Source organism: Thamnophis sirtalis, unplaced genomic scaffold, assembly GCF_051295495.1.
Source record: "Thamnophis sirtalis isolate CommonGarterSnake01/CBP01778 unplaced genomic scaffold, rThaSir2_p1.2 scaffold_2, whole genome shotgun sequence".
NCBI lineage: Eukaryota > Metazoa > Chordata > Lepidosauria > Squamata > Natricidae > Thamnophis > Thamnophis sirtalis.
The window spans coordinates 31,780,933-31,794,927 of NW_028261382.1; the positions used below are offsets into that span (position 1 = coordinate 31,780,933).

General features: G+C 44.5%; 1 protein-coding gene across 4 annotated transcripts in view; it reads left to right on the forward strand.

Moving 5' to 3' along the window:
* The first annotated feature begins 2,540 nt into the window (after positions 1-2,540).
* TNC (tenascin C) overlaps positions 2,541-13,995 on the forward strand; it is a 54,755-nt gene continuing 43,300 nt past the window's right edge. For all 4 annotated transcript variants that reach the window (XM_087704652.1, XM_087704653.1, XM_087704654.1 and 1 more), the window contains exons 1-8: positions 2,541-3,108; positions 4,082-5,674; positions 6,909-7,172; positions 8,618-8,733; positions 8,819-8,975; positions 10,533-10,802; positions 11,852-12,037; positions 13,463-13,552. In XM_087704652.1, the coding sequence (XP_087560778.1) occupies positions 2,646-3,108; positions 4,082-5,674; positions 6,909-7,172; positions 8,618-8,733; positions 8,819-8,975; positions 10,533-10,802; positions 11,852-12,037; positions 13,463-13,552 (3,139 nt within the window). In that variant the 5' untranslated portion in view covers positions 2,541-2,645. The remainder of the gene's footprint in view (positions 3,109-4,081; positions 5,675-6,908; positions 7,173-8,617; positions 8,734-8,818; positions 8,976-10,532; positions 10,803-11,851; positions 12,038-13,462; positions 13,553-13,995) is intronic.

Here is a 13,995-nt window from a genome sequence, read left to right on the forward strand (position 1 = left end):
GCACCAGAGAGAAGGACACGACATAATGGATGGAAACTTATAATGGAGAGATGCAAGCTAGAACTCAGGAGAAATTTCCTGATAGTGAGAACAATCTGTCAATGCCACCAGAAGTTGTGGGTGCTCCATCACTGGAGGTTTACAAGTAGAGATTGGACAACCATTTGTCTGGAATGTTATAGGGTCTCCCGCTTGAGCAAGGGGTTGGATTAGATGGCCTCCCAGGTCCCTTCCAACTCTGTAGTTAGTTAGTCTGCTGTGATTGACTGTGGGTCAATCCTAGGGTTCCAGTTAATAGATAAATATGATCTAATGGTTATAGTGTTTATCAAGAATCACATATACCCAGGTTCTACCATAGAAGCCAGTTTGGGCTGAGAAGGACTGAGCCACAGCTTTAAAATTGTTGGATAACGGCTAGGTTAGCTGCCTTGAACTCTTGGAATAAATTGCTCTAACCATTCATCTCATCCTGATGAGACATGTTCTCTCAGCATGAGAAAATCGAACGCTCCTGGGCTGGGAAGATCACAAAGAGAAGCGGTTGCGTTGATGGTGTCCTACTTTCAACGAGCCCTGATGGAAGGACACATTCTGGAAAGTTCAGCACCCCATGCCGAGTTTCCAAAGAGCAGCCATTGAGAGCAGGAGAAATAAATTTAAATTAAAAAGTCATCTCTCTCTCTTACTTTCCAGGAATCGTTTCCAGTGGCCTATTTCCTCCGCTCGTTTTCCATTTTTAGAACAAGCCTTTTCTTCTTTTCCTCCAGCGTGGACCTGCTGTTTTCAATCTACGGTTTTTTTTTTAATTTAAAATAAGAGCCGTCTGGAGCCTGTGTGTGTGTTTGGAAGGTTCCTGGAAACTGCAAGATGAGAGAGATCATCTGAATGAGGAAGGGTGGGGGGGAATCTGCCAGTAGAGAATGCGGAATTTTTATCACTCTCTTCCTTTCAGATCGCATCTCTCTCTGTGGATAGATAGATAGATAGATAGATAGATAGATAGATAGATAGATAGATAGAGAGATGGATGGATAGATAGATAGATGATAGATAGAGAGAGAGAGATGGATGATGAGATAGATAGATAGATAGATAGATAGATAGATAGATAGATAGATAGATAGATAGATAGATAGATGATAGATAGATAGATGGATGATAGAGAGATAGAGAGATGGATGGATAGATAGATAGATGATAGATAGAGAGAGAGAGATGGATGATGAGATAGATAGATAGATAGATAGATAGATAGATAGATAGATAGATAGATAGATAGATGGATGGATGATAGAGAGATAGCAATAGCAATAGCAATAGCAGTAGACTTATATACCGCTTCATAGGCCTTTCAGGCCTCTCTAAGCAGTTTACAGAGAGTCAGCATATTGCCCCCAACAATCTGGGTCCTCATTTTACCTACCTCGGAAGGATGGAAGGCTGAGTCAACCCTGAGCCGGTGAGATTTGAACCGCTGACCTGCTGATCTAGCAGTAGCCTGCAGTGCTGCATTTAACCACTGCGCCACCTTGGCTCTTGGATGGATAGATAGATAGATGATAGAGAGAGAGAGATGGATGATGAGATAGATAGATAGATAGATAGATAGATAGATAGATAGATAGATAGATGGATGATAGAGAGATAGAGAGATGGATGGATAGATAGATAGATGATAGAGAGAGAGAGAGAGATGGATGATGAGATAGATAGATAGATAGATAGATAGATAGATAGATAGATAGATAGATAGATAGATGGATGATAGAGAGATAGAGAGATGGATGGATAGATAGATAGATGATAGAGAGAGAGAGAGATGGATGATGAGATAGATAGATAGATAGATAGATAGATAGATAGATAGATAGATAGATGAGATAGATAGATGATAGATAGAGAGACAGATGATGATAGATAGATAGATAGATAGATAGATAGATAGAAGAGATATAGATAGATGATGAGATAGATAGATAGGTGATGAGATAGATAGATAGATAGATAGATAGATAGATAGATAGATAGATAGATGATAGATAGGTGATAGATAGATAGATAGATAGATAGATAGATAGATAGATAGATAGATGATAGATAGATAAATGATGAGATAGGTAGATAAATGATGAGATAGATAGATAGACAGACAGACTTTTTTTGTCCTCGAGAAAAGTGTTTGTTTTATAAGGTGCCACTTTCTCTACTGTGCCGAAACTGACACAGGAGGCAGCTTCCTCCTTCTGTTTCTGGCTAAGTTTCCCGGCTTTTGGACAGCCAATTCATTTGCTCCTCCCACCTAATTGATTTGCTATCATGTCCTGATTTCAGCTGAATGTCCTGGGGATGACTTGACGTATCGCCTTCCTTTTCACCTCCTCTTTTCATTACAGTCCCCGTTTGTGTTATGTTGCAAGCGGATCCCTTCCCAATTCAGGGCCCATCCCTTTCCTGCAGGTCATTCCAGTGTTGTGTGTGGTATTGATTTCACATCAAATTAACTGAGTCTCCATCTCTGTTAACTCTTGCAGGGCCAAAAGCGGAGGCTATCTTGAAACTCTCTGTTGCAACCAAGTGGCGTCCCTTCTTTGCAACTTCATACGGTCCTTCGTCTACCAAGAGTGCAAAGAGAGGAACTGAGGATGGCGCTGTCCGCGTGGGTCATGGCCTTCATGGCCATCTTTCTATCCCATCAAGATGCTAGCGGTGGACTCATCAAGAGAATTATCCGGCAGAAGAGGGAAACAGGAATCAACGTGACACTACCGGAGGATAACCAACCAGTGGTCTTCAACCACGTCTACAATATCAATGTCCCCGTGGGCTCCCTTTGCTCCGTGGACTTGGATCCCCCCAGTGGAGACTCGGAATTCGCACTTCCATCTGAGCCAGGAAAACACTATCAGGAGCACACGTTGAATGAAGACAATCAGATTGTGTTCACGCACCGGATCAATATCCCGCGACGGGCTTGCGGGTGTGCGGCGGCCCCTGATATCAAGGAGCTGCTCAGCCGGCTGGAAGAATTGGAAGAGCTGGTATCTTCTCTGCAGGAACAGTGTGGCGGTGGGTCAGGGTGCTGTTCCAGTGCACAGACGGCAAAAGGTAAGTTGGGGGGACCCAGAAGCAAGGTGGGATGGAATAAAATAGAAGCACTAGAATTCCCAAACAAAAAATAGAACTAGAATTCCCAAAGAAAAATAGAAGAACTAGAATTCCCAAACAAAAAATAGGAGAACTAGAATTCCCAAAGAAAGAAATAGAAGAACTAGAATGGAGACAGCTCTAGAATATTCCATTTCAGGACCCTGGACAGCACTAAAAGTATTGGCCTGGTCACAGTGGTGGGATTCAATTTTTTACTACTGGTTCTGTGGGTGTGGTGTGACTTGGTGGGTGTGGCAAGGGAAGGGTAGCGTAAAATCTCGATTCCTTCCCCACTCCATGAGAAGGATACTGCAAAATCCCCATTCCCTCTCCACTCCAGGGGAAGGATACTGTAAAATCTCCATTCCCTCTCCACTCCAGGGGAAGGATACTGTAAAATCTCCATTCCCACCTCACTCCAAAGAAAGAATACTGCAAAATCTCCATTCCCTCCCCACTCCAGGGAAAGGATACTGCAAAATCACCTTTCCCTCCCCACTCTAGGGGAAGGATACTGCAAAATCCCCATTCCCTCCCCACTCCAGAGGAAGGATACTGCAAAATCTGCATTCCCTCTCCACTCCAGGGGAAGGTTACTGCAAAATCTCCATTCCCTCCTGATCAGCTGGGACTGTTCCCTTCCCAGCAAAGGTGGTTCTTAGTTTTCTACTTGCATTTTTACATGGTTTTGAACTGCTAGGTTGGCAGAAGCTGGGACAAGTAACGGGAGCTCACTCCGTTATGCGGCACTAGGGATTCAAACCACTGAATTGCTGACCTTCTGATCGACAAGCTCAGTGTCATAACCACCGAGCCACTGTGTTCCTTGTATTTATTTATATATTTAAATAAATACTTTTGTATCTATAATACTGTACATACTTATGTACTGTAAAGCAGTATATGTCTAAGTGCTATTTTTTTCGGACAGGTACCATCGATGCTACTCCCTACTGCAGTGGGCGAGGAAACTACAGCAACGATGTTTGTGGTTGCATCTGTGAACAGGGGTGGAAAGGACCAAATTGCTCCGAACCAGAATGCTCACAGAACTGTAACGAAAGGGGCCAGTGCATCAACGGGCAGTGTATTTGTGATTATGGTTACACCGGTTTTGATTGTGGAGAGCTGGCCTGTCCTGGGGACTGCAATGATCAAGGCAAATGCGTGGATGGGAAATGTGTGTGTTTCGATGGTTACGCCGGGGACGACTGCGGCCTCGAGGTCTGCCTGGTGCCCTGCAGTGAGTATGGCAATTGTGTGAACGGGCAATGCATCTGCATGGAAGGTTTCACCGGGGTGGACTGCAGCCAATCCCTTTGCCTTAACAACTGCAACAATCGGGGGCGCTGCGTGGAAGAGGAGTGCGTGTGCGATGAAGGCTACACGGGTGAGGACTGCAGCGAGCTCATTTGCCCCAACGATTGCTATGACCGGGGTCGTTGCATCAACGGCACCTGCTACTGCGAAACGGGGTTCACTGGTGAGGACTGTGGGGACCTGGCCTGTCCAAACGACTGTCACAATAACGGTCGCTGTGAGAACGGTGTGTGTGTGTGCGATGAAGGATTCACTGGAGATGACTGCTCTCTACAGAGATGTCCCAATGACTGTCACAACCAGGGACGTTGCATCAATGGGCAATGTGTGTGCAATGAAGGCTTCTTGGGACCAGACTGTGGCGAGGTGAGGTGTCTCAATGACTGCCAAAATCGGGGGCAGTGCGTGAATGGTCAGTGTGTGTGTGACGAAGCCTTCATGGGGGAGGATTGTAGTCAACTCAGATGCCCCAAGGATTGCAATAACCATGGCCGGTGTGTTGATGGGAAATGTCAGTGCAATGAGGATTACATGGGGGAGGATTGCGGGGATCTGAGATGCCTCCATGACTGCCACAAGCGCGGCCAGTGCGTCAAAGGGCAGTGTGTCTGTGATGAAGGTTTTGTGGGTGAGGATTGCAGCCAGCGCAGGTGTCCCAACGATTGCCACAAGCGGGGGAAATGTGTGGATGGCCAGTGTGTATGTGAAGAAGCTTTCACGGGCCTTGATTGCAACGAACTGCGGTGCCCCAATGACTGCAACAACCACGGGCGCTGCATTGACGGGCAATGCGTATGTGATGAAGGGTACACCGCTGAAGACTGCTCAGAACTGACCTGCCCCCAGGACTGCAACCATCGCGGCCGCTGTGTCAACGGGGTCTGTGAATGCAATGAAGGCTTCCTCGGAGAGGACTGCGGGGAGCTAGCTTGCATCAACAACTGCAACAATCAAGGCCGTTGTCTGAATGGACAGTGTGTCTGCGACGAGGGCTTCACTGGCATAGATTGTGGCCAACGGAAGTGCCCCGACGACTGCAACAACAGAGGGCAGTGCATTGATGGCGTGTGCCTATGTGACGAAGGATATGAAGGCCCTGCTTGTGCGGACCAGTCCTGCCCCAACAATTGCAACGATCTTGGTCGTTGTGTAGCCGGGCGATGTATCTGTGAAGAAGGCTTCATAGGTGACGACTGTTCAGATGGTAAGTTCTACCGAATCACAGAGTTGAGAGGACATATGGAGAATCTAGACATGGTTCCCTTGTGCCATTCCTATAATCTCCATCCGACACGTTCACACCATCTTGAGAATAATGGCGCTTGTAGACAGGGTGGGCTTCAAAATTTTTAGCAAGGGGTTCTTTGCCCACTTGCTGGGCGGGCGTGACCATGGTGGGTGAGGCACAGTCAGCCTCCTCCACTGCAGGGGGGGATGTTGCCCTCCCCTGGCTCTGGAGGCTTTCCTCAAGACTCCGGGAGGCCGAAAATGGCCTCTCCAAGCTCCAAAGGCCCTCTGGAGACCATTTCTGTAGGCCCATTGTTTGCCCTCCCTGAGCCTCGTGGCCACCTGCACTTACCTGCATCCAAAACAAGCCATGTGGGGACTCCTGGCAGGGGCAGTGTGAGATGGGTGGGGCCATCCAGAAGTGGGATTTGGAAGTTCTTTGAACTGCACAGAAACTTAGCTAGAGGTACTCCCGAACCCCTGGACCCCCCCCCCCAGCAGCGTACCCCTGCCTTGGGGAGAAGAGGGCTGATAACTCTACATTTATAGCTCCAGCTGGTAGATTCCATAATTTTTGGCTGGGTCCATAGGTCCTTCTTTCATGTTGGGTTTCGGTTCTAGAGTGAAACGTTCCTTTGCTTCTTGGACTTCTCTGATGACTACCGTATTTTTGGAGTATAAGACGCACCTTTCCCCCCCCCCAAAGAAGAGGGTGAAAATATGGGTGTGTCTTATATACTTTGGCATCCCAAAACCCCGCCCGCTTTGCAAAAATGGACATGCAGGGGGTTTGGGAGACCTGCAAAGTGCTCCTGCAGACTGGGGAGGGCAAAAATGAATGGAAAATGGGCCATTTTTGCTTGTTTTTGCCCCCACTAGTCCCCAGGAGCACTCTACAAGCCTCCTAAAGCCTATGCATGCCTTGTTTTTTGCAAAAAAAAAAAAAACCCGGGCCCATTTTCACAAAAAAAGGGGGCATTTTTGCTTGTTTTTGCCCCCCCCCCAGCCCTCAGGAGCACTTTGCAGGCCTCTCAAACTCTCTGCTTGCCCCGTTTTTCACAAAAAAAATGAGGCATGCAGAGAGTTTAGGAGGCCTGCAGTGTGCAAAATTTACTTCTTCAAAATCTTGGTGCGTCTTATACTCAAGTGCGTCTTATAGTCTGGAAAAAATCCGGTATTTTTAATTTTTCTTCTTCAAATCTTCACGACAGTATCTCCTCCAAAGGATTTGACGGTGACAGAAGTGACAGATAAAACCATCAACTTGGAATGGGCAAATGAAAATGTCGTCAGTGAATATCTCATCAGCTACATTCCAACCAGCATCGATGGCTTAGAACTTCAGTTCCGGGTACCTGGAAACAAAACATCGGCCACCATCCAGGAGTTGGAACCTGGTGTGGAATATTTCATCCGCGTTTTTGCCATCCTAAGGAACAAAAAAAGCATCCCCATTAATGCCCGGATTGCCACTTGTAAGTACTTTAAAGGCCAAGTGAGTCATTGAGGCTGTTAAATTTGGTATGATTATGCTACATCAGTTAGCCTGTAAGTTTTTGGCTTGAAGTAATTGTTGATAGAAGAAGTTGAGCAGCTCAAAACTTGACGTCTAACCCAAGCTAGGCTTAAACTCTCTCCAGATTTTGGGTGTGGTTCATATTGGCATCTTCACCCTACTTAATGTAACCATGATTTACCAAATGATCCAAATTATAACAGAATAACAGAACTGGAAGAGACTTTGGAGGTCTTCTAGTCCAACCCTCCTGCTCAAGCAGGAGACCTTATACCATTTCAGACAAACAGTTGTCCAATCTCATGGGGAACACCCATGACTTCTGAAGGCGAGCCATTCCACTCATTAATTGTTCTCATAGTCAGAAAATTTCTCCTTAGTTCTAGGTTGCTTCTCTCCTTAATTAGTTTCCATCTGTTGCTTCTTGTCCTGCCTTCAGATGCTTTGGAGAATAAGTTGACCCCTTCTTCTTTGTGGCAGCCCCTCAAATATTGCAAAACTGCTATCATGTCTCCCCTAGTCCTTCTTTTCATTAAACTAGACATACATTGGGCTCTATCTACCAAATGAAATGTAATGGTGAAAGAAGTCAGGTTCTACAGTTAGGCAAGATACACCAAATCCACAGGTACAGTATAGGTGGTACCTTGCTCAATAGTAGCAACTGGGAGAGGGATCTTGGAGTCCTAGTGGACAACCATTTAAATAGGAGCCAGCAGTATGCAGCAGCTGCCAAAGAAGCCAACACAGTTCTAGGCTGCATCAACAGAGGGAGAGAATCAAGATCACGTGAAGGGTTAAAATCACTTTATAAGGCTTTGGTAAGGACACACTTGCAATACAGCATTCAGTTTTGGTCACCATGATGTAAAAAAGAGGTAGAGACTCTAGAAAAAGTTCATGGAAGAGCAACGAAGATTATTAGGGGACTGGAGGCTAAAACATATGAAGAACGGTTGCAGGAACTGGGTATGTCTAGTTTAATGAAAAGAAGGACTAGGGGAGACATGATAGCAGTCTTCCAATATCTCAGGGGCTGCCCCAAAGAAGAAGGAGTCAAGCTATTCTCCAAAGCACCTGAGGGTAGGACATGAAGCAATGGGTGGGAAGTAATCAAGGAGAGATTCAACCTGGAAATAAGGAGAAATAGTTAGAACAATTAATCAGTGGACAACTTGCCTCCAGAAGTTGTGAGTGCTCCAACATTGGAAGTTTTTAAGAAGACGTTGGAGAGCCATTTGTCTGAAGTGGTCTAGGGTTTCCTGCCTAAGCAGGGGGTTGGACTAGAAGGCCTCCAAGGTCCCTTCCAACTCTTTTATTCTGTTCTAAAAGGGTAAAGATATAAAACAAATCATGTGGATCTGTGCTGAAACAGTCTTCTCTCCTTCTGCTTCTGGTTTCCAGACTTGCCTGCCCCTGATGGCTTGAAGTTCAAATCAGTTAAAGAGACCTCCGTGGACGTTGAATGGGATGCCTTTAATTTCCCTTTCCATGGGTGGGAGATTATCTTTAAAAGCATGGTAAGAAGGATTCTGACCTGGGATATCCTGCTTTCCTTTCCTGGCTACCTTCCTGTTTTCTCATGTTGATGCGTTTGCGTTGCAGAAAGAGGAAGACAACGGGGCCATCCGAAGCAGTTTGAAGAGTCCTCAAACGACCTACCTACAACAAGGCCTTGCACCAGGACAGCAGTATAATGTATCTCTGGTTGTCGTGAAGAATGAGACCAGAGGACCTGCTGTGTCAAGAATTGTAACCACAAGTAAGTAGCTGTGGAGGAACCTCAACCAAGAGATTGAGAGAAAGCCCATAGAGATCATCACTGCAACTGTCCATTGAGGGCTTTTAATCAAATCGAAAATGACTTATTTAAGGATGGTTAGGAGCACCAGGAGATGGGACAATGCATCTTTTCTAGGAAGGTAGTAATCTGTTCCTGATTTGGAATGATCAAATCTGATTCCACCATTTACATCCCACTCCAAAATGATGGAGCAGCACAGCAGCCACAACCAGAAGCACATCCCACATGTACCTTTCTCAAGGCTGTATCCGAGGTTACCCGCAACAATTGGAAAGGCATGATCTCTACAGCCTGCGAAAGGGCTCTGTTGGAGAATGTCATTTATGACACACCCTAGGGGAAGGGGGGAAACAGGGTCATAGTTGGGCTGTAAATTACGTGGGGTCAGTGCTGGCTTCACTTGGGTATGTGCCGACATGTTGCTCCTAATAAATAACTGATTCGTTTTGAAGCTTGGCTCGAGGCTCATGATTTAATTAGGGCATCCGTCAGAACCATGACACTGCCCCAAAACGGAGAGCTGATTCCATTCAGAGTGCCTTCAGATTGATTTGACACCTGCAGAGCCCTCCTTTTCTTTGCCTTTTTAGAAATAGGACAGCAAGATTTGGAAGAGAAAGGACTATTTAATCATTAAAAAAGAAAGAGAAGAAAACATGGAAAGAAAAGTAGAGCAGAGTTCTTCAAAGTGATCAGCAGTGACACCAAGGGTCAATGAGCATATCCAAGTGATCAATAGTTGTCCTTATTCACAGTATGGTTAGTGAAGATAGTATTTATTCAATTACTAGCTGGCTACCCATGCTTCACGATGAAACTATGGGCTATGCAGGAGAAATTCGGTTTAGAATCCATTGGCTCAGTGGTGGTCGGTGATTAAAACATGTATATCGCTCCCACCGCCTTGAGTCTAGGTGGAAGGCATAGACATTTTGGTGAAGTACTGACGTTTAGCACTGTAAGGAGCCCCAGACCGCTCCTGAGTGAAGGAGTGGAACATCTGCCAGTTTGAACTGAGGTAACGGAATGTGAGGCAACTGGCAGTAGGAACAGAGGTCTTTTCAGGTGGGGAGGGGGAGTAGAACTCCTTAGCATCAGAGCGTATTAATTACTGTATAAGAAATACTAATGATCAGATGGTCATTTCAAAAAGTCCTTTCTTAGCGAGCACCTAGAAGATACAAGGAACATATGTGCCAAATTTCAAGTTATTAGGCTTTACAGTTCTAGAGATTTTGTGATGAGTGAGTCGCATTTGGCTTTTATATACAGTATATATAGATTTCCATGTCTGGGGGTGTCAGTGAAGAAACAGCTGATAAGTTGAAGAATTTGGGGACTCCTGATATAAAGGAAAACTTACTCCAGGTGAAATTTTGTGGATTTTCTTTCAAAGAAATCTTGTTCCACTCCGCAACCCTTTTCCCATTCTTTTTTCTTTTCTTTTCAATGATGGGATTGTTCTGTATTCGGGTATGTTAAATCTTTGCCTTGTCTTGTTTTTTTTCTTCCAAGAACTGGATGCCCCCGCCCAGATTGAAGCAAAGGATGTTACCGACACGACCGCCCTCATAACATGGTTCAGACCCTTAGCTGAGATTGACGGACTTGAGCTGACTTATGGGCCCAAAAATACCCCAGGGGACCGAACGTCCATTGATCTCTCCGAAGACGAAAGCCAGTATTCCATTGGAAATCTGAAGCCACACATGGAATATGAAGTGACCCTCGTGTCTCGGCGTGGACTTATGGCGAGTGACCCCATCACTGAAACCTTTGTCACAGGTATGAAATGTGGCTTGTTTGTTTTTTGCTTTGCTTTTGAGTAAGTTTCTTTACTTTATTGTCATTGTACGTATGTACACAGTTTACACATACAACGAAATTCACATAACACCAAGAGACCAGGCCGAACACACATGACAATGCCCAAACACCCCACCCACCCACTGAAAAATTCCCTGCCCCTAAACCATCCAAGCATCCACACAACAGACCAAGTAACGCTGTCCAACAGTTCACTGATGGTGGCCCTTTTAGTTCATTGTTGAGTGCAATGATAGCTCTGGGATAAAAGCTATTCAGAAGACGTGTGGTCCAAGTTTTAATGGTTCTGTATCTTCTGCCAGAAGGCAACAGTCTAAAAAGATGGTAATCAAGATGGGAAGAGTCTCTGAGAATGTTGTGCAACTTTCTCGAACATCGAGATGGGAAGATATCATCCAGGGCTGGTAGCTGGAGCCCGGTGATATTCTGGGCAGTTTTAATGATTCTCCGGAGAGCTTTTTTGTCCGCTGCAGAGTTGCTCCCGAACCATGCAAGAATGCTATATGTCAGGACACTCTCAATAGTGATTCTCCTGTGTTCATTAGCTTTCAGACTTTGAAGAACAACATTGGTGATTTATGAAGATGACTATTAAAAATCTGGAAACCTGACACATTGAGTCCAAAAGGTGCTTTTTTTCAAGAGGCAGCTGGACTTTCTGGTTTTTTTCTTTGAAGACGTTTCGCTTCTCATCCAAGAAGCTTCTTCAGCTCAGAGCTCAGAGCTGAAGAAGTGTCTTGGATGAGAGAAGCAAAATGTCTTCTCTCATCCAACATTAGAAGTTACATTTGGTCTGGACATTTCCCCACAATAAATAAATACCTGGGCAACGCTGGGTTTTGAACTAGTTGAACTATAAGAAGCATAATCAGACTTGCAAGATTCTGTTATCCTAGCCAGCTTCAATAAAAGTAGTCTTAGCTTTCCAATGGAGTTTGTTTCATGGTTTGGGGCTGATATCCGATGTTAACAGAGGAAGTTCAATTTCTTTCTCTCTGTCTTCCCAGATCTGGATGCTCCTCAAAACCTGAGACGCATTTCTCAGACAGACCGCACAATTACTCTAGAGTGGAAAAACAGCCAAGCCATGCCAGATGTCTACAGGATCAAATACGCCCCTCTCTCAGGCGGAGATCACGCTGAGGTCACAGTGCCCAGAAGCAACCAGGCCACCTCCAAAGTTACCCTCTCTGGTAGGACTTTCAGGAAGTCCCTGAAGCTGTTGCTCAACAGATGTCAACCTAAACCCATGCATGATTTTGAGGGCAGGCAACTGAGGGATGTTCCTTTGATCACACGTTGGAATGTTCCATGAGCAACCTGCCGATACAATGAGATCAAAAGAATGGAATGGAGTGGAGTGCAGTGGAATGGAATGGAATAAGGAATAGAATAGAATGGAGTGGAGTGGAGTGGAATGGAATAAGGTATAGAATAGAATGGAGTGGAGTGGAGTAGAATGGAATGGAATAAGGAATAGAATAGAATGGAGTGGAGTGGAGTGGAGTGGAGTGGAATGGAATGGAATGGAATAAGGAATAGAATAGAATAGAATAGAATAGAATGGAATGGAGTGGAGCGGAATAAGGAATGGAATGGAATAAGGAATAGAACGGAGTGTAGTGTAGTGGAATGGAATAGAATAGAGTAGAGTAGAATAGAGTAGAATAGAATAAGTAATAGAATAGAATGGAATGTGGTGGAGTGGAGTGGAGTGGAGTGGAATGGAATAGAATAAGGAATAGAATGGAATGGAATGGAATAGAATAGAATAAGGATTAGATTAGAATAGAATAGAATAGAATAGAATAGAATAGAATAGAATGGAATGGAGTGGAGTGGAGTGGAATAAGGAATGGAATGGAATAGAATAAGGAATAGAATGAGGAATAGAATGGAGTGTAGTGTAGTGGAATGAAATAGAATAGAATAGAGTAGAGTAGAATAGAATAAGTAATAGAATAGAATGGAATGTGGTGGAGTGGAGTGGAATGGAATGAAATGAAATAGAATAGAATAGAATAGAATAGAATAGAATAGGGAATAGAATAGAATGGAATAGAATAAGGAATGGAATGGAATAAGGAATAGAATGGAATGGAATGGAGTAAAGAATAGAATAGAATAGAATAGAATAGAATAGAATAGAATAGAATAGAATAGAATAGAATTATTTATTGGCCAAGTGTGACTGGACATACAAGGAATTTGTCTTTGGTGCAAATGCTCTCAGTGTACATAAAGAAAAATAAAATAGAATATATTCATCAAGAATTATAAGATATGACACTTAGTGATAGTCATGGTTACTAATAAGCTATCAAATTCTACTAGGAAACAAATAAAAACAATATAAATCAGAAGATACAAGCAACATGGTTATAGTCATAAGTGGGGAGAGATAGGTGCTAGGAAGGAAGAGAAGGGCAACAGTCAATACAGTCTTAGTAAATTATTTGACAGTGTTGTGGGGATTAGTTGTTTAGCAGAGTGATGGTTCGCTCCGACAATCACCAAACTGATTGTTAAACCAGCAGTATCCCACTCCTGCTTTGAGGGGCGGGCAGGAGAGAAACTGCTTATTAGTAGCAATATTAATAATCATCCATTCTTTTAAGGCCTGAGGCCGGGAACCGAATACGGCATTGGCGTAACCTCGGTGAAAGAGGACAAAGAGAGTTTTCCGTCCACCATCAACGCTGGCACCGGTAAGAACGATTCGTTCATTATGTGAAGAAAGGAGGAAAGGAAAGTCCTGTGAAAGGTCTGGAGGCTTAGGGCAATGTGTTGAAGCTAGTTTAGTGAGCTAAAATAGACTTTGCCTGGATTGTAACCAGCTTTAGACACCAAAAGGGATATTGGACTGTGATAAGGGGTCAAAAAGTGGCCAAAAGGATGGTTTTCAGTGATGTCATTAAGCATGATGTTACCTAGTTGGGTAATGAAAGAAAAATCAAGCTCAGAGTGCAGCAAGGACCCTCAGTCCTTTTCCTCCTCCTCCTCCTCCTCCTCCTCCTCCTCCTCCTCCTCCTCCTCCTCCTCCTCCTCCTCCTCCTCCTCCTCCTCCTCCTCCTCCTCCTCCTCCTCCTCTCCGTGAACCCTTTTCCCTTCTAGTGGTGATATTATCTAGTTGGGTCATGAAAACTCAGCA